This window comes from Panthera leo, chromosome A3 (genome assembly GCF_018350215.1).
Source record: "Panthera leo isolate Ple1 chromosome A3, P.leo_Ple1_pat1.1, whole genome shotgun sequence".
Classification (NCBI taxonomy): domain Eukaryota; kingdom Metazoa; phylum Chordata; class Mammalia; order Carnivora; family Felidae; genus Panthera; species Panthera leo.
In genome coordinates, this window is record NC_056681.1 from 25,889,784 (window position 1) to 25,914,234 (window position 24,451).

Here is a 24,451-nt window from a genome sequence, read left to right on the forward strand (position 1 = left end):
TTATGAGGCTCCCAGGTGTGTGGGGCCCACTGCAAAGGGACCCAGGGAGGGGCAGGTTTGCTTGTGGTTGCGAGTGTTTTCCCTGCAAACACGGCCTGTGCCAAAGTGTTTCATCCTATATGTGGTGGGGCGGCCACGTAACCGGGCTGCTGCCGAGCGCCGCAGGACCCTGGGGATGGGCCACCCTGGGGCCTCCTAGGCCAGGAGATCTCTGGAAAGAGGACCACTCTTCGCAGGGCCCCCTCAGCACTCCAGCCGGGCCTGGCCAGGCCCAAAGTCAGGGACACGACTCACCGACCTCTCAGGCCTGGTGGCTCTAAGCTCTCTCAGAAACGTGGCCCTTTCGGGAGGAGCAGGAGGCTACCTGATCCCTGACCCCAGTCACTGACTGAGCCCTGCTCCTGGCCACACCCTGAACCCTAACTCAAAGGGCAACGGATGAGAGGGTGCATGGATGACCGAGTCCCTGCTACCTAATACCTCAGGCTCTCTCCGAACGCATATTTCACGCGCCATGGGTGTGGCCCGTCATCTCTTTCCACATTACAAACTCCAGGCCCCACCTGGGCCATCTGGGGCCCCAGGAGCTGTGTGTATACGTGAAGAAGTTTGTATATATGTGTGTATGAGGGCTGTGTGTGTAGTATGTGGTTGTGTGCATGTAGTCACACATACACATGTGCATTAGGTAATAATCACTAGCATCAGAGGAAAGTGTGTGTGTTGCAAGCGTGTGTGTGTGTGTGTGTGTGTGTGTGTATGGGTGAGTAGTTGACTGTTTCCTGGCATTGGGAGGGTGTATACGTGTTTGTGCATGTACACACACATATGCACGGGAAGTGACAGCACAACCGCAGGGCGCCCCTGTGTTCCTCTGCGTGGCTTAGCTGGAGTGTAGGCACAAGGGGACTTGGAGCCTTCCCCCACTCCAGAGCCCTTCATGGCTCCTGCTGACTCCACACCAGCCCAAATACCAGGCCCAAGCCCACCCTGTGCTGGATCCCCACGAGTGCCCCCAGAACTGACAGGGACCACGGACATCAGCAAGCCCTCCCCTGAAAGGACGGGAGCTCCCCTGCTCTATTCTTATGCCAGCCACAAGCTCCCTAACATCCGACTCCTGGCCGCCTGGCCCTCGTGGTAGCCGGGGCAAACAGCTGACAGTGGAGAGGGGCACAAATATTGACCAAAGCCACTCTCAGTGTTTGCTCTCAGCACAAACACTTCCTCTTCCTCGACACATCCAGCACGGGGGACACTGACTGACGACCAGTGGATACAAAGGAGGGAGATTCTCACCAGCCCCTCCTCCCTACAGCAATGGCAAGCGTGGGCAGGCGCCTGCTACGTGCACAGTGTAGCATCCTGGGTGATCTAGCCCCTTGACCCTCCTCCCCAGGGATGGGAGCTGGTTCTGCTCACCTCTGCAGCCGGTGCCTGGAACATACCGGGTGCTCAGTAAATATTTGTGGAACGAATGCATGTATGTACACTTGGAAGACCCTTGGAACAATTATAGTGGCAGCATTTCAGGGCTTCCCCTTCACCGAAAATTCTTAAGAGTACTGTATTAGTTTCCTATTGCTGCTGTAACAAATGACGACAAACGTCGTGACTTTAAACACAAATTTCTTGTCTTATATCGCTGGAAGTCAAAAGTCCAAGAAGTCCAAAATGGATCTCGCTGGGCTGAAGTCAAGGTATTGGCAGAGCTTTGCTCCTTTCCAGAAACTCTAGGGGAGGATTTGTTTCTCTGCCTTTTCCAGCTTCCAGAGGCTGTTTTCACTGCATGCCTTAAAGCCTCTTCCTCCACCTTCAAACCAGCATGTAGGGCTGAGGGCTGCTGGTGCAGCCACCCTCTCCCATCTGCCTCCCTCTGCCAGGTTCAGGACCCTGATTACACTGGGCCTGCCTGGGTGATCTAGGATATTCTCCTACCTCATGGTCAGCTGACTAGCAACCTCAATCCCATCGGCAAGCGTCACATCTTTGTTCTGTAACCTAACACACAAACACATTCTGGTTTTGTATTCTGGACTCCCTGAGGGACCCTTCTTCTGCAGACTGCCGGAACTTAGCCTACAATTTGCTCAACTACCATCAAGGGGCAAAAGTGAGTTCCTTTAAGCTTCACAATCCAAATTGGCTCTCCATTGGCAGGGCTGACGGAAAAAAAATATCTATAGCCAGACATTTCCACTCTGCTATGCGTTTATTTTTCTGCAGGAGAAGTAGAACTTGATTAAAGCAACCACATATACATTATTTTGTGTTATGCAAAACCTCCACTAGCGAGAAGACAAGCATTATAAACCTTCACGGACAGCCTAAGCAGGTAGCAAGTCCGGGAAGCTGGAGGCAGGGAGGGGTCTGGGGGCAAGAACAAAGCATGGCCTGGATATGGGAGCCTCGGTTCTCGCCCCTGCCCAGGCCCTGAGATCCTAGCATGGCCCTTCCCGTCCTGGGACCTCAATTTCCTCATCTTATAAGTAGAAAGGGAGTCAGAATGGGCTCATCCAAGGGGAAGTTCTGGGGCCAAGCTGGAGACTGGGCAGAGCCCCCACCCCCACCCCCTGCTCTGTGAGGTCACAGTGCCCACGACTCCACTTGACCCGGCTAGATCCCACATGGCACCTTCCAGGGAACACTAGGAGGTGGCAGCAGTGGTAGTCTCTCCCCCCTTGCCGACTCCCAGAGAGCCCCAGCACCGTTTCCCTAGATTTCCTAGAGAAGGAAATTGATGCCACGGTCCTTGAGGAACCCCAGGGACCTGTGTGACCCGCCTGAGAATGCCAGACCCAGGAGGTGAGGATGGCAGCCCCCCTCTCTGCCCAGTTCTTTGTGGTTTACAAACTGCCTTTGCCCTCTCCTTGGAGGTGAGCGGGCGATCACCAGCCGCACTTGACAGAGGCAGCTACTGAGGTCAGAGAGGTCTGACTGTGGCTTTCCTAAAGTCTCCCAGCCAAAGGAGACCCTTTCCACATGTGTTTATTGAGCACCTGCTAAGCACTGAGCAGGGGGCTGGGGACACAGGGCCGCGCCAGGCGGAAGTGCTTCCTGCCCCCACGGAGGTCACAGTCCAGTGAGGGAGACGGTAAATGGGCAAACAAGCACCTCTGCCATCTGTCTGCCCACCTCTGCGCCCCCAAAAGGGGTGTATATCCCAAGAGGGTATACAAACCAGGGGCGCCTGCGTGGTTCAGTTGGTTAAGCCTTCGACTTCAGCCCAGGTCATGATTTCTCACAGTTTGTGAGTTCGAGCCCCGCATCGGGCTCTGTGCTGACAGCTCGGAGCCTGGAGCCTTCTTCCGATTCTGCGTCTCCCTCGCTCTCTGCCCCTCCCCCACTCACACTCTGTCTCACTCAGAAATAAAATAAAAACATTTTTAAAAATATTTTAGGGGCGCCTGGGTGGCGCAGTCGGTTAAGCGTCCGACTTCAGCCAGGTCACGATCTCGCGGTCCGTGAGTTCGAGCCCCGCGTCAGGCTCTGGGCTGATGGCTCGGAGCCTGGAGCCTGTTTCCGATTCTGTGTCTCCCTCTCTCTCTGCCCCTCCCCCGTTCATGCTCTGTCTCTCTCTCTGTCCCAAAAATAAATAAAAAAAAAAAAAAAAAAAAAAAATATTTTAAAAAGAGGATGTACAAAACAATCTGCTGGGGTGAGGGGACAAATCATCCGAACTTCAGCGTATATTTTTAGCCCACCCTCTTTTAATTTATAGTCCTCAAGAATGTATAAATATTTGAAAAAGTAAATAATATGTTAGCACACTTGGAGCTATGCACATATATGTGTATATATGGTATTATATATATATAAAATTGCTTCATAAATAAACATAAATACATCAGGGGAGTATGATAATAAATGTTTGGAGACCTTTGCCTTAAGAAATAAAGACAATTTGTTATCTCACATGCCAAGAGGTCCCAAGACGTGTGTGGTTCCAGAGCACGTTAGTTCTGTGGTTCTGCAATGTCCCCTAAGATCCAGGTCCCTGCCACCTTTTTGCTCTTCCTGTCGGCCTCCTCGCTGTCACAGGCCACCAGGGTTCCAGAAGCACGGAGAAGCATGGCTGTATAGGGTGCAAGGAGAGCGGACGTTGCTTCCTGTGGGTCTCATTTTAGCAATGAGAAAGCCTTTCCCCCAAGGCCTCTATACCCAGCCCAGCCCCACACCTCACCCCGTGGGAACTCCCCCCCCCCCCCCCCCCCCCCGCCCCACTAGAGCCAGTCACAGCAAAGGCACTGGGAGTGTGACAGCAGGGCTTGGAGCAATCGGGATTGTCTAAAATCACACGGGGTAGGAGTGCACGAGGGACCAAAATCAGCCTCCTGCCAGTGACGGGAGCGATTGGCTTTGCGGGGATAACCACCTGTGACTGCCACCGCAAACCGAGTCCTCTCCTCAAAACAGACTTGCGTTTGGGGTCAGTCAGACCTGGTGTGTCCCTGATTCGCAGGCTGGTGGTCTTGGGCGAACTTGTCCGCCACTCAGTCTCTCAATCTGGAACGCGGGGACACCACGTTTCTTGAAAAAATTATAAAATGAGATTGTGAATCTTGTTATCCCCAGGGTCGCCCAAAGAGGCCGGAACACCTGCAGGACGGCTCAGGACGCCTTGCCAAACGCGAGTGAGCAGGGAGGGACGAGAGGGGCCCTGGGGTCTTCGTGAACAGCGAGGGCCCGAGGCTCAGAGATGTCAGATGGGCAGCCCGGAGTCACCCAGCAAGGGGCGAGCTAGGGAGCAGGCGTGGCCGCACCACGTTCTGGGTGCTCCTCGTGTCTGTGGGCGCTGACGTGACAGGCCCCGTGCTCTCTGCAGGTGATGCCATAGTGTTGCCCATCCGCATCAACGCCCCGGCCCTGAGCCTGGCCCAGTGCGTGCTGGCCTGTATCTGTACGTATACACCGAAGAGATGCCCTGGCCGTCAACGTGGGCCTGGGTGGGGGTAAGGCCTGCACTGGGCTGCAGGGGAGGGAGGGAACCCTGGAGGACTTCCCAGCGAAGGTGGCAGGGGCGTCATTCCAGCCAGAGTCTCTTTGGTGGTCGGGGAGAGGGGATAGGAGGCAGACTTGCTGTTTGGAGGGGCTGACTGTCGGCCCTCCGCTACTCTCCCGCCAGCCTGGCCCCTGGGGCCACTGATGAAGCCACGGAATGGTGTGACGCAGTGTGCCCTCCCTTCGGGCACGGGGTCTGACCACCCCCTAAAGATCAGCCTTCTATGCCAGTGTTCACCCACCCACCCCTCCATTTCCTCATCACTCAGTCATTTCTCCAGCCATCTGTCCTCGTATCCATCTGCTGTAATATCCACGCACCCCCTGGGTTCACTGCGTCAGCCATCGGCCACCCGTACCTTTATTTGTTACTACTCACACCCATCCAGTCACCCACCCATCCGTCCTTCCATCCATCCTTCCGTCCGCCCCTCCTCTCAACCGTCTTCCGTTTCATCCACCTTCCAAACCATTCTCTTACCATTCTCCTGTCCGTTCACGTGTCTCCCACCTACTCATCCATCCTGAACCCCAACTTTTTACCTGGCTCCATGGTGGGCAACACTGGGCACCTGGGGATAAACCAGACAAGGACTCTGCCCTTGAGAAGCCCCCAGTGTCTGGGAATGGGCATCGGCACATCCCAGGCTTCGTGTGCCCCTGAGTCTATGCTAGGTGCCTATTAACTGCCGGTCGCAAGCTGTGCCCACCTCTAGGGCCCGTCCTCCCTCTGAGCGGGTGCTTACCTGTGAGCAGAGCAGGGCTACCCTGGGCTCGATTACAAAATTGAGAGGGTCTCCCAGCAGTAGGACCTCTCCTCCTGCAAGGGTTGGTGGGATAAAAACAAGGGTGTGGCTACTCCCTGCTCTCCTGCCTCCTTTGCAGCCTGGATCACCTGCCTGGCCTGCTTCCTGAGGACTCAGGCTCACCAGATTCTGTTCAACAACTGCAGGTGAGCGGGGGCAGGTGAGGGGAGGGTGATGGGGGCTGGGAACACGCAGCCCGTTCCTATGGCAGCCCCCTCACTGGTCTGAATGATCCCTTGATCACCGGACCAGACCAGCCATCCCAAACCTGGCTTTTAGCATATTCTCTCACCTCAGAACCCACTGTGGCTCCCCAGGGCTCCAGCACCTCAGCCTGCAACCTTCTGGAATCCTGCCCCACCCTTTCTTTCCATGCTGCTCTCATTCTGCATCCTGTTGTGGACCCATTGGGCCAGCAAGACTAGGGCTCTCACCCCCTGGGCCCGCTGTTCCTGCTCCCACCTCAGCACCAGGCGCAGGCTGTTTTTCTTCCTGGCATGCCTGTCCCTTCCTTTCCCTTCACTCTCCTGTCCCACGCAAACTCCTCCCAAGTGCTGCAAAGCTTTCCCCCTCATTCATCCATTTAGAGCCTGTATCCTAAACATCTTAATGCCTACTCTGGGCCCAGCCTTGACCCTCACCACTCCTGAGCTCCCAATAGGGGAAGGCAGGCAGACACCAAACCCGGTGTTAAGGGTGAGGGTGGGCAGTGTTGACTCTGAAGGTCATAGGAGGAGGGGACATTTGTTTGAGCTGAACCCTGAAGGGTGCGCTCACCAGGACAGAAGGGAGGGAACAGACAGTACGTAGCTGGAGACGGGTGTGAAAAGGACGTGGTGGACCACGGTCAGTGTATCTCTGATGGCCCCAAATGCTGGGGTGAGAGCTTTCTTTCCTCCGTGAGGCTGTGCAGTCACAGAACGTGGTCAGCATCTTGGAGGGGGTATCACTGCCCAGGGAGGGCCCTGCCCTTCAGGGTTGGAAGAGGACAAGGGCCAGGCCAGGACTTGCTAGCCTATGCAAAACCCCACTTCACCTTGACCTCTGCTTCTCTCTCTTCCAGATGCAGGCTGCTCTTCCAGAAGCTCATGGAAAAGACAGGTGTTCTCATCCTCTGTGCTTTTGGTAAGTCTCCAGGGCCCTGCCCCATCCCAGGTGGAGGTATCCCTGCGCTCTTGCCCAACCTGGGGAGGAAAAGAGTGAAGGCTGTTAATGAGTATTGCTGTGAGGATTAAATTAACTGATGACCAAGAACATGTTTTGAACACTAAGAAAAGCGCTGAAAAGTCAAGTTCTCCCCCAACCGTGGTATGATCGTTATTACTTGTTTCTGAGCTTCAGCGGATTCCTTCCAACCACTGCTGTCACCTCCCAGGTCACAGCTTTGCTTTCTCGAGCAAAGGAGTCTCCTCCCTCCTCTCGAGTACACTGGCCCAAGGAGGCAGGGCGGTGGGGTGGGGGTGGCAGAAGAATTCATCCAATATTTTACCATTAAGTGTTTTTTAGCTGGGGGATTTTCATAAATGGGCTTTATCAGATTGTGGGAGTTCCATTCTATTCCTGATTTGTTGATTGCTTTATCATTAACAATGAATAGGTTTTAAAGAGCTTTAATAATGGTTTGAATGGTAGGATTTAAGGCAACACAGAGATTATGAAATACAGGGAACATCATCCCATTTTCTTCTCTTCATCGATTATCCCCAGTAGAATTGGAGCCGGGGAGAGAGAGGGGACATGGATTATTTGGTTTATGTGAGACACTCTACATATATGATATCATTTGATCATGAAGTGGATATTACTGTTGGTCCCATTTTAGGAGGAGGAAATTCTCAGAGGAGGAAATTGAGGTATAGAGAGATTAAGTAAATTCTTCCAAAGTTGTACAATGTTAGTAAGTGCCAAAGCTGGGATTTGAATCCAGATGCCTTAACTCCAGAGCCTAAGCTTTTAACCTTTCATCTTAAATGTCTCACTCTCATTCTCCTGGCCCCACAGGATTCTGGATATTTTCTATGCACGTACCGTCTAAAATGGAAGTCTGGCAGGTAAGTGTGTGCTCTCTTCAGGCCTCAGCACTGACTGGCCGCACCCCAACTAGTCAATGCTGCCTACATCAGCTTCTCTCACTCTCATCACATCTGGAACCTGATCAGTTCCTGACTCATTCCAGCCCCAAATCTCTGTCTTTGCGATGCCACCCACCTGGAACCCATCTCTCCCACCAAAATGTGGCTTTAAAGACCAGATTCAATAGTCCATCCTACAGAATGGCTCTCCTGCCTCTCCCTCCCAGAGGTGACCTATATTTCCTTTATCAAATCTCCCTCCTAGAGAACGATAGTGAGAATGGAACACAATTCTCTCTACTCAAGGCAGTTTGTTCTGTTCAAATGAAATGAGATCATTTGCTTTGTGGTTCCTGGGGAGAAAGGAGGAGGAAATCATGGCTATTGCTCCCTGTCAGAGGACAACAAAGAGTCTCAGAATGCTTAAGGAGAAAAGAGATCTGATGAGCTTGTCCTTCCCTCTACTCTTTTCTCCGTATAAACTCCATATACTTCAAGATCCAGCTAAAATGTCACTTCCCCCAGAAATACCGGGTGAAGGTGATGACATTCCCCTTTCCTCCCACAGTTTTCTCTAATCATGAAAGCAATCATGACATTTTCCCAACTTTTTTGGGTGCTCTTGAAGGCAGAGCCACGTCTAATTCACTCCAGTGATGTCCACCTCAGGACTGGGCAGAAAGTTGCCACTATCGGTATTGGTTAATTGGATGATCAGATGGAAATGTGGAATGGAGGGAGAATGGATGAGATGATAGAAGTGGTGGATGTAGGGATGTGGGAAAATGGCTGGGAGGATAGATGGATGGATGAATGGAAGACTGAATGGATGAGAAAATGGACAGATGGACAGATAGGAGGGCAGATTAGATATATGGATGGATAAATGGATGGATGGATGGGTGGATGGATGGATGGATGGATGGACAGACAGTTAATGGGAGTTTGGATAGATGGGAGGGTAGATAGATGGGAGGATGAATTGATTGATGAAAAGGTCAATATATAAGGTAAGTTATATGAATGGGAGGGTGGATAAGAGGGATGAGGCAGGTTGGATAAATGGAGGAGTATATGTGTGAGAAAGGGTGGTTGGATGGGCTGGTGGATAGGTGGAAGGGTGGATGAATGTGGATTTGGATGGATCGACTTAAAATGGAGGATACACTGGATTTTGGATAGATGGTAGTTGAGTGGATGGATGGAAGAGTAAATGGGAAGGCAGATGAATGGATGGATTTATGGTTGTGGAAGATTGAATGGAGGAAGTTCTATTGGGCCCAGATGAGGCCATCTGAAAAAGATCCCTTGTTTCTGCAACACCCTACCAGGATGACAGCATAGATAGTCCACTGAAGAGCTTGAGGTAAGAAGAATCTGCTAAATAATCTTACTATCACCTAAAAAACAGAACTATATCCAGGACCTGTAAGGTATTGGCTAAGAATGTGGGCTCCACAGTCAGATAAACCTAGGTTTAAATCCCAGCTCCCGTACTTCCTACTTGGCTAAACTTTTGCAAGTCAATTCACCTCTCTGGGCCTTCAACTCCTCATTTATGAGATGAGACATAACACCCACCTTGCTCTGGGTAATTATGAACGTTAAAGATGTCAACTGTCCTGAATAAATCACACTCAGCAAGTGGAAGCTGAGAAGAAATTTTAACCAACAGTATACCACCTGGTGGCATCATCCTTAATTGCAAACAAAATAGGAATATTTGGAAGGAATGAGTTAAATTTAAAGGTATTCCAAGTAGGAGGAAGAGACAAGAACCTGCTGGGTAGGGCCAGGGATGGGCCCAGAAGAGTGAGGAAATGTGAAGCTAGTTCTTTGTAGGTTGACTGACACAGATAGAAGCTAAGGGTGACAATAGCAGCATTGCAAATCAGTCACTCCATGTTCTCACTCCTTTCTTGTAAGAATGTACCAGGAGAAGGTGCAGCATCACTCTGGGGAAATCCAGGACCTCCGAGGTAACATGACCCAACTCATTGCCAAGCTCCAGTTGATGGAAGCCATGTCAGATGAGGTGAGATACTGGCCATTCTGCTCCCAAACATCTGACTTCTTTGTTTGATGCCCTTTTTCCTATTTCCCAACTTTTGGTGGAGCACATCCCCCAATAATTTCCTGGGAAAGAGTCAAATAAGAGGCATATTAATTTGCTTAGAACTTGCACACTTGAAAATATCTTTATTCTACCCTTGCATTTGATTGATAGTTTGGCTGGGTATAGAATTCTAGATAGGAAATATTCCCCTGAACATTTTGAAAGAATTCCACTGTTGTGTTCTAGTTATACTGCTGCTTTTGAGAAGTCTATTAGTGCTCTTATTATTGGTCCATTGAGTGTGATCTGTTTTTTTATCTCTGGGAGTTTGTATGATGTTCTTTTTATCCACAGTGTTGCATATTTAACCTGCTTGGGATTGGATTGCTGAGCTTATTGGATCTACAGATTTATTTCTTCAATAGTTGCTAAAAATGCTTAGCTATTGTTTCTTAAAATATTGTTTCTTCCCCATTATCTATCTCCTCTCCTAGAACTCCAGTTACATCTATGCTAGACTGTTAGAGTGATGTATTTGATCACCTGATGTGTTTGATTTTCATTCTTTTTCTCCATGTGCTTGAGTTTTGATATTTTCTATTCACATTTCTTTAAGTTTGCTACTAATCCTGTATTCTGTTCTGTCCAATCTACTGTTAAATTTTTCCATTAAGTTCTTAATTTCATATATTGCATTGTTTTAGAATACATATTTGATTCTTTTTCATAAATTTTAATTCTATGGTGAATTAACCATAGATTAATTCTCCAACATCTTACCTATGTCGTCCATTTTTTCTTTCTTTTATTTAATATATTGTTGTAGTAATTTTTATATCCTTATCTTCTAAGTCCAATATCTGGATCATCTATGATCTTTTTCTATTGTTGTTTTTCTTTGCAGTATCAGTCATATGGTATTGTCTTTTCATGTCCAGTACTTTTTTAGTGTTTTTCTGGACATTGTATACAAAAGAACTCTGTGCTCCAGATAGGTATAACTTCAACTAGAGAGAGTTCCCCATTTTCTTTGTAAGGAAGATGAGTACACTTATCACTTCTATGTAGATGTTCATTGAGCTGTTTCAAACCTGGGTGGCAATTTGTGTAAGATTTAGTCAGATTTTTTCAGCTTAACCCTTTAGTGTCCTTCCCATGCAGCTTCAAACTTTTGGTAGATATCCTGATGGGAAAGACTGACCATATGTCTGAGGCTTCTCAAGTCTCCAATTAAAAAAAAATTAAAAAAGTTTTTGTTTGTTTTAAATTTATTTATTTAATATGAGAGAGAAAGGGAGTGAGCACGAACAGAGGAGGGAAAGAGAGAGTAGGAAAGAGAGAATCCCAAGCAGGCTCCACACTGTCAGCAACAGAGCCTGATGCTGGGCTTGAACTCACGCACTCTGAGATCACAACCTGAGCCGAAATCAAGAGTTGGACACTTAATGGACTGAGCCACCCAGGCACCCCTCCCAAGTCTCCAATTTTGTCTCCCAGCCCTGCATGAATGCAAAATCTGCAGCCCTAGTGGTAACCTTCTCTGCCAGGGGCAAGCTTGGATTCTCGGCCTCTAATTGTGCCCATAATTGGTTTAGTGCCTCCAGGTGTGGCTACAGCCTCTCAGTATTGATTCACCACTCCTTCTAGGGCAGCGGTTCTCAAAGTGTGGCTCCCATATCAGGAACATCAGCATTACCTGGGAAGATGTTAGAAATTCAAATTAATGGGCTCCCTCAGACCTACTGAGGATGGGAGCCAATCATGTATGTTTCAACAAGCCCTCCAATGTTTCTGATATATACTAAGAAGATGTTTGTAAGGCTTTAATCTCTTGCTTATTTTGTTTTGGGGTCCCTTCACGGAAAGGGGCTTGGTTTCTAAGCATTATGAGACTGGGAAGTTTTAATATGTCTTTCAGAAGCTTTCAAGTTAGCTCTTTGGCCTCTTCAATAGTTCTGGGTTTCAGTTAACATCTTATGGGGAAAACTGTTCAGGTTTGAGGTTCATCAAGTCTCCAATTTTGTCCTTTTAGTCCTGTGTGTCTATTAAAATCTTTGCTGCTTTCTCTTTCACCAATAGCAGCCATTGTCCAGCCTATACCCATGTCTTCAGCCCATGCCCAGAATCATCAAATGCCCCCAGGCATTAAAAAATTGTTCATGAATTTCGGAATGGTTCTCTCCTGTCTAGAATTTTAATACATCTGGTCCTCATTGCTCCCATAGCTCAGTGGTGGCTTTACAATATGATTTCATAAACTATCTGGTTTTACTAGTTGTTTTTAGTGGGAACATTGATCCTCTGTAACTTACTATATCTTCCCTGGAAGCCCTACATCTCACCTTACATCTTAAATGTTATGATAATTTGCCTATGGGCTAGCTACCCTTGGGGCCCTTTCAATCTGGAAACTCATGCCCTTTAGTCCTAAAAAGTGTTCTTTAATTGTGTGATTAAATGGATGTATCCCCTCCCAGCCATATGTGGTTTATTCTCATTTTTGAAATTCCTATTATTTGGATGTTAAACTCTTGAACTAATCCTCTTTCTCCCATTTCTTCCTGTTTTCTTCTATTTGTTATGATATGAGAAAATAGTCTCAGCTTTATCTTCCAAAACTTCCATTGAGTTTTTCATTTCTGCTAACATAGTCTGAATTCCTAAGAACTTCATTTTTGCTCTCTGGGTGTTCTTTTTCATAGATCCATATTCTTGTTTTATGGATACAACATTTTTTCTTACCGTTTGGAGCTTAGGCAGGTCATCAACCTTTCTGAGTTTCCATATCAACAAATCCCTGCCCTGTAGCACCGTGGCTGGTCTAGTTACTACTGCCACATAGCAAACCACTCCAAAACTTAGTGGTGCAAAACAATTGTTTTATTATGCGCAGAGATTCCGTGGGTCAGGGATCCAAACGGAGTGCAGTGGGGATGGTTTGTCACTGTTACACAATGAGGCCTCACCTGGGAAGACTTGAAGGCTGGGGGTGACTTGGCATCTGGGTCTGGACCCATCTGGAAGCATCTTCACTCACATGTCTAGAAGTTGACATTGGCTATCAGCTGGGAACTCAGGGCTGTTGACTAATGCAACCATAGGTGGGCGCTCAGTGTTGTGTGGGCTTCCTCACAGCTTGGCAGCTCCAAGAATGAGCCTCCCCATGAAATAGAGCTGTATCCCCTTTTAGGCTTAGCCCAGAAGTCACACGGCATCACCTCTGCCATAGCCTCAGGCCCCCCCAGACTTATGGGAGGGAACCTTAGCCCCACCTCTCAATGGGAAGCGTGTCAAAGTCATACTGAAAGAAGGATGTGGAGTGGGAGACCTGGTTGTGGCCACAGTTTTGAAGAGTCTAATAAAAATAATAGCCAGCATTGGGGCGCCTCGGTGGCTCAGTTGGTTAAGCGCCGACTTCGGCTCAGGTCATGATCCCACGGTTCGTGGGTTCGAGCCCTGCCTCAGGCTGTGCTGACAGCTCAGAGCATGGAGCCTGCTTCGGATTCTGTGTTTCCCTCTCTGCGTCTGCCCCTCTGCCGCTCGTGCTCTGTTTCTCTCTGTCTCTCAAAAATAAATACACGTTAAAAAAAAAATAGTGGCCAGCATTTACTGAGTACCAAGCATGCTAAGTGCTTTGCAGTCTTTATCTGGCAGGAGAGTGTAGTAGCTCAGAGCCCAAACACTGGAACCAAACTGCCTGGCTCTGCCTCTTACCAGCTGTGTGACCTTGGACACCTTACCCTTTTGTGCCCCAGTATTCTCATCTTTAAAATGGAAGTGATAATAGCACATACCTCCTGGGGCTGCTGTGAGGGGATAAGAGTGGACTTATGTGACACTGAGGACAGTCCTGGCACATGGTAGCAGCCTTACAAGCGTTAGCTCTAGTCCTCACAGCGGCAGGAGGAGGATGTAATTATCATCCCCATGTTACAGACAACAAGGTCAAGACTCAGAGGGGCGGTAACTAGCCCAAAGCCCCACAGCGGTAAAAGTCTGTCTGACTCCAGATGCCCTGCCCTTAACTTCCCTGAGACTCTGGTCCCACGTGTGACCCCGTCATAGACCCGGCGGGTGGGGTAGCGATGGCACCGTGTCACCCGGGCCTCCTCACAGTGTAGTGACCGGTGGTCTTGTGCCAGGACCAGCCACAGCCTCCACAGGCAGGGGTAAGCAGTTAGGGACATGAGGATATCTGCAGCCACCTGTCACTGGGTGCGAACCCGCACATGGACAGGATCTATAAGAACACACTGGCACACGGTTTGTGTTTTCTGCCTTCTCAGCAAAAAATGGCCCAGAAAATAATGAAGATGATACAAGGAGATTATATTGAAAAGCCAGACTTTGCCCTAAAGTCTATAGGTAAGCGACTCCCCCTCACCTCCCCCACCCAACAGCCTGCCTCAAGGGTCCTCAGAAACTCTTCAGTGGGTGGATTTCAGTTCTGGTCTGGTATCCTCTGCTCCTGGCAAGTTCATGCTCAGAGCTAGCCTCTGCCCCCAGACGGCTTTTTTTTTGCTACAATTTTCTATTTTCTCTAAAGGGGGCTGAGGTGGGGAGGGGAGGCCCTCCACTCCCCCCCACCCCACCCCGCATCTACTCCCCCCCACTCCACCCGTCCACTCCCCCCACCCCCTCCAAACCCAGAGGCCGGCAGAGCCGGGGAGACTGACCGTCTAAAAAAACCAACGCAGGCCCAGTTGTAGTTGGGAATCAGTGTTGCGGAAAACCGAAGCAGGTGACTGGCATGGAGGGGACCTGGGCAGAGGCCTGTGCGGAAGGATGTTTGAGTTGAGACCTGGAGAGGAGGGAAAAGTCTTCCAGACCCAGGGGAACCCATGTGAACGGTCCTCCTGCGACAGCACAGCAGGAGTGTGTGGGGGACACGCGGAAGGAGGAGAGGTGGGGCCGGCCAGGCAGCACCAGCTGACCCAGGCCCAGGGGCACGGGGAGTCAGAGGGCACTGGTTTACGCTCTCGGGGCCTCACTCGACCTCTCAGAGCCAGAGTGCCCTCCTCTGTGAAGCAGGCACAGCAAGAGCCACGGAAATAATAATGAGGCTGGCTGGAAGGACTTTGTTGTATTGATTCACCTCAACCTCACAACAGCCCCGTGAGGTAGGGGGGTGTTATCACGATTATGGCTTCTGTTATTACTCCCATCACCCAGGGAACATCTGAAGTTTACAGAGGGCCAATGACTCACCTAAAGTGTTCGCCCGGCACGTGGTCAGTGCCCAATCTGACACCGTCACTCCCACACAGGGGCCTCCATCGACTTTGAGCAAACGTCTGCCACATACAACTATGACAAGGCTCGCTCCTGCTGGAACTGGATCCGGCTATGGAACTACGCGCAGCCCCCGGACGTGATCCTCGAGGCAGGGGGAATGGGGGGACTGGGGAGGGGGGGAGTGTCAGGGTCCTGGGGGCAGGACCTGGAAGCAGACACTGGGGGTGCGCACAAAGTGGGTGGGGGCCCGGTGTGGGGCTAGGGATAGGAACAGGAGACAGAGACGCGATAGGGGCAAGAGGCAAGAATAGACAGCAGGAACCACGGGGGGACTGGGCAGGAGCAGGGGTGGGCGCCGGGCAGGGACAGTCTGCTTTGGCACTGGAAGGGGGCCCTTCAAGACTTGAGGGTCAAGGAACCCTCGCAGCCCCAAGCAGGCCCCTGCCTGCCCTGCACTGGGCTGACGGGAAGGTTCATTCTTACCATCAGCAATCAGGGGAGCTTCCTGGAGTTGGTGGCGCTGGAGCCAAGCTTTGTAGATGGAGGGATCCGGCTCACCCAGGAGGCAAAGGAGGTCTAGGGGAGCCAGGGTGGGATGAGGAATTCACCTTAACCCACCCACCCAGCATGGCCCCCATCGCACCTGCCCCTTCCAGCCCAACGTGACACCCGGCAACTGCTGGGCCTTCTCGGGTGACCGAGGCCAGGTGACCATCCGAATGGCCCAGAAGGTCTACCTGTCCAACCTGACGCTGCAGCACATCCCCAAGACCATCTCACTGTCGGGCAACCTGGACACTGCTCCCAAGGACTTTGTCATTTACGTGAGCACGCCCCCACAGGGAGCAATGCCTAACTAAGGAGACAGCCTCGTCTGGCGGGATTCTAGGCACCCTGTCTGCACAACCCAAGCAGGCTAGAGGGGCTGGATGAGGCTTAGTTAAGGCTGAGAATGGCCAGGTTTGGCGTTGATCACAGCCTTTAAGGATAGGAGATAAACAGCCACTTTATTTCAACCCAAGCTTTTCAGAGCCAATTTAGTCTTCAGAGACACTGATAAGGAAACTGAGGTCCAGAAAAGGGTCAGGGAAACACCCAAAACCTACAACTCAGTGGCATAATTAGAAGAGGACCCTCAGCCTTTTGATTCTCAATCCAGTGCTCTCTCCTATCTATTCCTCTGTGCTGCGATGCAGTGGTGCCCAAAGAGGTAGGGAGTTCCCCATCCTGGGAGGTATGCAAGTCTCAGCTGGAGAGGGGCAACACCCTCTGAAGGCCCTGCCCGCATCTGACCCTTTTGCCTCGGTTCTGGTTCCACAGGGCATGGAAGGCTCTCCCAAGGAGGAGGTGTTCCTGGGGGCGTTTCAGTTTCAGCCGGAAAACATCATCCAGATGTTCCCGCTCCAGGTACCTGAGAAAGGCTGCCTACGTTGAGCACACAGCAAACGTGCACCATGTGCAGGGCTTTCCCCGGGAGCCCCATTTCATCCACCGACAGCCTTGCAGTGCACACTTGTCACTAACTCATGTGACAAACAAGGAAACCGAGGCTCAGAGTATGGAGCCACTGCCCAGGGCCAAAAGTGGGACCCGGAGGAGACCTGTCCAGCTTCTAGCAGTTCATTGTCTCCCTGACTTGCCCAGGAGCACTCCCGTGGCAGTTCCTCCCGTGGCAGTTCCTCCCGTGGCAGTTCCTCCCATGGACAGGAGCTCTTGAACAGGGGGACTGCTTTAGCATCTCCATACTGGGAGGCCCCGTTGTCAGCACCTGATCTAACCACAGCAGGGCAAACTGGGGCCTGAAGGGGAGGGAGTCGGGGACAGGAGCAGGACACAGCAGGGTGGCTGCTAGAATGGCCCTGAGACTCAGTGGAATGTCAACACTTGGGAATCAGTGATACTGCTCCAAATCCTGGTACCACAAATCTGCAAGATCTTGGGCCATTCCCTTCGTCTCTGCGCCTCAGTCCCCCCTTGTTTAATTCCCTGGAAAGTTAAGAGCATCCAAAGAGATCTCAGAGGCCAAGCCCCAGCTTCTGCACCGGGCTCTGTCCCCTCTCAAGGAGGAGGCGTGCTCACCGAGCATCTCCTACAGGCCAGCTAGCTCCAGGACCTGGTCTCATGGGAAGATATTACCGCCCCCCCCACCCACCCATCTTACAGAGCGGGGAAACTGAAGCCCCAAGAGGGGCAGTGACTTGCCCCGGGGTCCCACAGCCATCTGTCCAGGGTCCCGAGGCTGGGACACTTTCCCCATCACGGTATACCTGTCTTTCTCACCTCAGTACCTTCCATCCCAACCCCTGAGTACCAACTTCCTGTGCGGCTTCGGGACAGTTCATTCCACTCTCTGAGCCTCAGTTTCTCCACCTGTGAAATAGGAGGGTTCCCTTCCACTCCCAAACACCTCTCTGGACAGGCAGAGTGGAGGCCAATGGCCCCATGTCTGTGACTCTTCCAGAACCAGCCTGTCCGAGCTTTTGGTGCCGTCAAGGTGAAGATCTCAAGCAACTGGGGGAACCCACGCTTCACCTGCCTGTACCGAGTGCGCGTGCACGGCTCCGTGACCCCACCTCGACAGCTCTAGAGAGCAGCCTGCTCAGAGCTCCTACCCAGAGAGAGATTAAAGTTTATTCTTCGCAGCCCGGCCCAAGTCGGAATGTCTTTTTGGCTCCAAAGAGTGAGGGTGGGCTAGCATGTGACGTCTGAGGCCACACTTAGCGATTCTCAGTCTCATCCTGGGTGTCCAGGCACCCTCGCAACAGCCCCATGAGGCCCCATTTCACAGATGGGGACAGTGAAGGCACTGAGCAAAAACTTGCCAGAGGTCACAGCTCACAAAGGGCAGCACCAGGATTCAAACCCAGCCAGTCTCATCCTTGTACATACGTCATCTGCCTGGCTTCGAGTCACGCTCTGCCCCTGACCAGGGGCGACTTTGGGCAAGACCCAGCCCTCTCGGGGCCTCACTCTCCAGGTGTACAACAGGAACAAGATTATGGCTGTTGTATTAGATGAGGTGGGAGATGAGAGGTCCCACCCTTGCCCAGCACAGAGTGTTTCAACATCACACAGACCATTTACTGGGTGGCATCAGACAGGACACACACCCTCTCTGGACCTCAGTTTTTCCAGGTATACACATATCTATTCCATGTTGTGCCTCCAAAGATAGTATGTAAACAAAGTAAAAAGACAACCCACGGAATGGTAGAAAACATTTCAAATTATATAAGGGATTCACATCCGGAACATATAGACTCCTAAAACTCAACCACCACCACAACAAAAAAATCAATTCAAAAATGGGCAAAGGGAGCGCCTGGGTGGCTCAGTTGGTTAAGCGTCTGACCCTTTATCTTGGCTCAGGTCATGATCTCTCATTTCATGAGTTCGAGCCCCACATCAGGCTCTGCGCTGACAGCAAGGAGCCTGCTGGGGATTCTCTCCCTCCCTCTCTCTCTCTCTCTGCCCCTCTCCCACTCGTGTTCTCTCTCCCCCCACCCTCTCTCAAAATATATAAATGAACTTATAAAAAATGGGCAAAGGACTTGAATAGACATTTCTCCCAAGAAATATGCAATGGCCAATAAGCACATGCAATGTCACTAATCATTAGTGAAATGCACATCAAAACTCCAGTGAGATCCCACCTCACACCCATTAGGATACTACAAAACAAAACAAAATCAATGCTTATTGTTGATGAGGATGTGGAGAAATCAGAACCCTTGTGCACTGTTGATGAGAATGTAAGAATACAGTCGCTGTGGAAAACAGAATTATCAGGGGCGCCTGGGTGGCTCAGTCGGTTAAGCATCCAACCCTTTATCTTGGCTCAGGTCATGATCTCTTGGTTTGTGAGTTCGAGCCCCACCCTGAGTCGGTCTCTGTGCTGACAGTGCGGAGCCTGCTTGAGATTCTCTCTCTCCCCATCTCTCTCTCTCTCTCTCTCTGCTCCTCCCTTGCATGCTCTTTCTCTTTCTCAAAATAAATAAATAAAATAAACTTAAAAAAATAGAATTACCATACGATCCAGCAATCTTGCTTCTAGGTTTATACCCAAAGGAATTGAAAGCAGAGTCTCAAAGAGGTATTTGAACACCCGCGTTCGTCACAGCATTGTTCGCAACAGCTAAAACATGGAAGCAACCCCAGCGTCCAACAGCAGGTGAACAGATAAAATTTGACATATACATACAACGGAATATTATTCAGCTTTCAAGAGGAAGGACATTCTGGAACATGCTACAACATGGATGAACCTTGAGGACATTATGCCAGATGAAATAAGGCAGTCACAAAAAGACAGACATGGTGTGATTCCACTTACATGAGATCCTTAGCCAAATTCACAGAGACAGGAAGTAGAATGGCTGCCGGGGGCTGGGGGTAGGGGAGAATGGAGAGTTAATTGTCTAGTGGTAGAGAGTTCCCGTTGTACAAAATGGAAAGAGCTGTGGAGATGGCTGGCGGAGACGGATGCACTTTAGTATGAATATAGTTAATACCACTGAACTGTAAATTTTAAAAGTTAAGATGGTAAATTTTATATTGCGTGTATTTTACCACAATAAAAATTTGAAAAAAAAATCTATGAAATACCTTAAATCCTTTAATGGAAAATTTGAGATACTTCAGAAACATAAGAAAATCCTATAAATTCTGATAGCACATTCTGTCATTACTGTATACTATTAGAAACGCAGATGTAAATTTTTTTAAGTTGCTGTTCCCTGAAGCCGTCACTCATATTTTGCATGCAATATCTTTGCCTTAGCTGAGTCCCACCTGTTTAGTATTTACTCAAGAGCTTACAGAAATGCTAAACACAGGGGCGCCTGGGTGACTCAGTTAAGCATCCGACTTCAGCTCGTGGTTCATGAGTTCGAGCCCTGAGTCGGGCTCTGTACTGATGGCTCAGAGCCTGGAGCCTGCTTCGGATTTGTGACTCCCTCTCTCGGCCCCTCCCTGCTCACACTCTGTCTCTCTCTCAAAAATAAAGCATTAAAAAATTTTTTTAAAAAAAGAAATGCTAAAAACTGTACCTACCGTGACTCTGTCCACAGAGCTCTCACACGGAGCATGGCACACAGTAGGTGCTGGGTAAATGATCACCAAGGTAATTGTCAACCTCCATCCCCATGCAGGTGATAGGAGGCCCAGTCCTTTGGGGGGAGAGGGGGTGACACTGCCCCTAAGCAGGGCCCCAGAAGGGGACAGGCTAACCAAACCGGAAAGGGCACAGGGACTGGAGTCTGCAAGGGAGGGAATTCATACGAGAAGGGGCAGGCAGGTGTAAAGGCTGACAAGTGTCCAGCTGGGCATTAGAAGGATGGATGAATCGGAAATGTGCTTGTCTCCTGGGAGGGCATGCTGGACTGGCACATGCCCTGTGCCAGAATCTGTCCCTCTGGACATCCGCCAGGCTCCTCACTAACACCTGGCCCCAGGACCTGCCATCCAATGGTCTCCATGGTGGGATGGGCTTCAGGGGTCACCTCATAATCCTGCCACTCTCTGGCTGCTACCAGCAATCAGCGGACCAGGGAGAGACAAGTATCCAACCTGGCATTATTTCTGTAGATTTTATGAGAACCATTCTTGTTATTAAAAAGCTATACCGTACCAAGATTTGATGAAAAGCAGAGCCATAGACACCCCACTTCCTCCTCCAAATGCCCCTCCCAGCCTCACTCTGATGTTCTACATGTTTTCTTCCAGTAATTTGTCTTTTAACTTTGTTTAGAGTGTATTTTGTTCAGCAGGGATTTTTGAAAATTTTATGTAGTTAAATCATGTTTTCCTTTATAGATTCTTAGTTGTATGCATTGTCAGGAAGGACCTGCCCAGTTCCAAGATTCTAACAATATACTCCTCCTCTTTCTTCTACTAATCTTATTATAAATATTACATATGTAAGAATAGATATGTGATAGATAGATGATGGATATGCTCTGTGGTGCACACACACAAGGTTCAGATGTATAAAAGCTCTTCAGTGCATCTGGAATTTATTTTTGTGCATGGTGTGAGGTAGGGGTCTAGTTTAATTTTTGCTAAATTACTACCCAAAGGCCACAGTATGGTATCATTATTGAATAGACTATCTTTCTTCTGTAGCTTGGAAACAGAGTCAATGCACAACTTCCGGTCTCTTCTTCACCGAACCCCCCACCTCACCCGCACCAACACCATACCTTTTGAGTTACTCTAGCTTTGGAACACGCGTTGGTGTGTGTGCTTTCATGAGCACCCCGCTCTTTATTTCTGTTTCTCAGACTCTTTCTCTGCCAGGCAAACTTTCCAATCAGCTTGTCAGCCAAGTGGCATTCTTTTTGGGAGAGTAAAGCTCTTGCCCACGTCAGGTCCTCGCTTCCTGGAACATGGAATCTTCTCTCTGTGTCTTCAGATTTTCCTTCGGCGGCTTTAGCAACGTGTCATTGCTTTCTTCGTATGAATTCTGCGCTTTTTTGGTCAGATTTAATCCTGGATGTTTTACCAGCGGTAGGGAGATTGCTAATGGGATATTTACCCTTGGGGAGGTTTTCTATGGTTAGGGCAGCTGTGGAGGAAACCCCTGCTGTTTGACAATCACGTGGCACTCCTCTCCTCCATGGTCCCCACCCTCTGGAGGATTCTGGTAGATTCTCCCCAGTGTTCTGGAGGGACGTTCATGTCACCCCCACAAACATTCCATGATGCCCAAGTGTGCTCATACCCACCACCTCATCTCGTCCCCACAGCACCCCTGCAGATGAGGAACCGGGCCTAGGAGAGGCAGAGCCACTGCCTCAGGTCACACAATGAGTTATGGCAGGGCTGTGACACCAGCCCAGCCCTCAGGCCCCAGAGCCCTTACTCTCCCTTCAACCCTTCCCACAGTCATTTCAAATTCCAGCACCTTCGGGTGTACCGACCGTGGAACCATGAGTAGAGGCAGGATTCCTGCATTTTGTCCCAGCTGGGCCCCGAGAGCTGCCTGGTCGCCTCATCCCACCCCGGTCCCCCATGCAATGACACAGATGGCACAGAAAGGCAGTGCCTAAGGCGCTTGATCCACGGAGAGCCTTGCTCTTCGTGAGGGCACCCATGGCTTCAGCCCGGCCCCCCTGCCTGGATGATCAGGCTTCCCTTTATTCACCTGTGTCTCCCCTTCCCCTGCTGCACAGCCCATCCTCCAAGGTCAATGGGCTCTGGGTTGGTACAGTCCACAGTGCACTTAAATGCACAGATAAGGGGACAGGCTCTGAGAGGGACCCAGTCTCATCCAAGACCCACAACAGAAACCCATTAAGCCCAGCAGGGGGCAGGGGCTGTCCCTTCCCTGGAGGGGCTCCTTGCTGTGGCAGCATCCTGCAGGAGAACAAAGGCCACCCCTAGGCTTCATTCCCCCCCACCCTCAGTCCAGGTCCACAATGCACAAGGCTGGCTGCCTGCCCGCCACTTGGCCCACCCACGGGACTGGAGCAGAGGAGTGGGCTGCCGGCCAGGGTGAGAGTCAGCTCTCTGCAGCGACCAAGGCAGAACCGGAGGTATAGGGTGCCAAACCACGCCGCTAAGGCCCCCAGAATGGCGCCTCCACCTCCGATAAGCCTAGCTCAAGCCGCAGGATTTGAGCTAATCCCACTAATACCCGGACGCCAGGCTAGGTAGGGCAGATGGGAGGGGCCTCGGCTTCTCCAAGACTCAGAAACCCCTGGACCAGTGATGACACAAAGCCCTGCCCTCACCCCTGCCTGTGCTCCCTCACTGTGTGACCCGGATGAAGTCACCTTGTTAGCCTCGGTTTCCCCATATGGACCCAGGAGAGGCTAGTCCTCACCTCATCCCAGCCAGAGATGGCCTGAGGCCCCCAAAATGCTGGTCCTCCTTGACCGCGGTGGTGGGTGTAAACCCCTCACATACAAAGTGAAGGAAGTAGCACATTACCCTCAAGTCAAATCCGGCTCCAAGCCCCCATACAGTTTTCCGGTCACTGTCACCCTGTCAGGACTCTGGGGATGACTTAACCCAAAAAGGAGGAGTCAATACTGCTAGTCACCATGCATCATGGTCACAGGCAAGGGTCCGAGAAGGAAGCGCTCCATCTACCCCTCTTCTCACTCACGGGGCCCAAGGGTTTATGGGAAGCTCTGGGAGGCCTGGAAGGCCGGCCTAGACTCTGGGGCCCCCAGCACCCCTACATCCTCCTGGTCTGTAGACACACAGAAGCTGCCCCTTTACCACAATGGTGGCAAACCACCTCCTGGTCTGTTCCGTTCTCGGGGGCAGTTCCAGGGGCTGGGCTCCAGGAGGGTTCAGGCCAGCCTCCTGCCCAGGGTCAGCAAGCTTCTGCCCCCCAACATGCAGCCCTGAGTCCGCTGAGCCCCTCGGCTTTTGCAGTGGGTCTGAGGTGGGAGAGGAGAGGAGGGGGAGGCCTGGTCCGTCCCCAGGGCTCAGAATAGCAAAGCTCCCCAGTGACCTCTCCTTTCTTTCCTTGCCAGCCTGTTCACCATCAATGCCACCAGCCAGCCATGTGTCTGAGGGAGGGTCTGGACGTCCAGAAGGCCCCTCTCGGGTGGGACAGAAGTTCCCAGATGGTCCTTTCCAAACAGCACAGATAAGCCAGGTGGCATCCCAGGAGGCTCTGAGACCCTGGGCTTTGCAAGGGTGGGTGGAGATGCAAAGGACAAATGACAAGCACCCTTCATGGAGGGCTGGACCTCCTGGGCCTGGAGCTGGGCGCCTGCTGCGTATCTTCACGTCCACGTGAGGGAGGTGCCGTTGGAGGAATGGACTAGAAAGTGGCCCGCGTGTGGTCACACAGCTTGTGAGCCGCGGAGCCGGAATTCAAGGCTGGCTGTCTAGCTCTGGAGTCGCTGCTGGAGGCGCTGGGAGGGATCGGGGTCCGTGGCTGTGGGTCCACAGGGAGGGGGAGGCAGGAGGCGCCGGGGCCCCCGCAAGCTGGCACGGCTGGTTCTCTCCCGCTGCCCCTGTGAGGAACTGAGGGAACACCCCCACCCCACATGGCCCTCCTGGGCAGAGCTGGGCCGGAGCAGGAGGTAGAAGTGGATGCCACCCAAGGAGGGACTTTCTAACAATCCAACCGTGCAGGGACTGAGCCCCCTGTCCCAGGAGGTGTGCACGCCTGTGTGGGGTGGGGTTACTCCGGAGCCCAGAACTCTGTGGATTCTCAGACCTGGTTTTAGAGGTGGCTCCTTCTTCCTCCTCCCTGAGGGGTCCTCAGCCCCGGATGGTGTGTTGAGGGCCACCCATTTGGACGTTGGCATTTCTTATTG

General features: G+C 51.0%; 1 protein-coding gene across 1 annotated transcript; it reads left to right on the top strand.

The window, feature by feature from the left end:
* Positions 1 to 2,605: 2,605 nt before the first annotated feature.
* Positions 2,606 to 17,797, top strand: SUN5 (Sad1 and UNC84 domain containing 5). The gene is given in 14 exon segments (XM_042931248.1): positions 2,606 to 2,805; positions 4,576 to 4,634; positions 4,826 to 4,900; positions 5,887 to 5,953; positions 6,871 to 6,932; positions 7,809 to 7,858; positions 9,211 to 9,245; positions 9,806 to 9,914; positions 14,222 to 14,300; positions 15,203 to 15,318; positions 15,827 to 15,994; positions 16,491 to 16,577; positions 17,632 to 17,745; positions 17,747 to 17,797. Coding segments are annotated over 14 exon segments (1,137 nt in total). The 5' UTR covers positions 2,606 to 2,740.
* Positions 17,798 to 24,451: the final 6,654 nt, after the last annotated feature.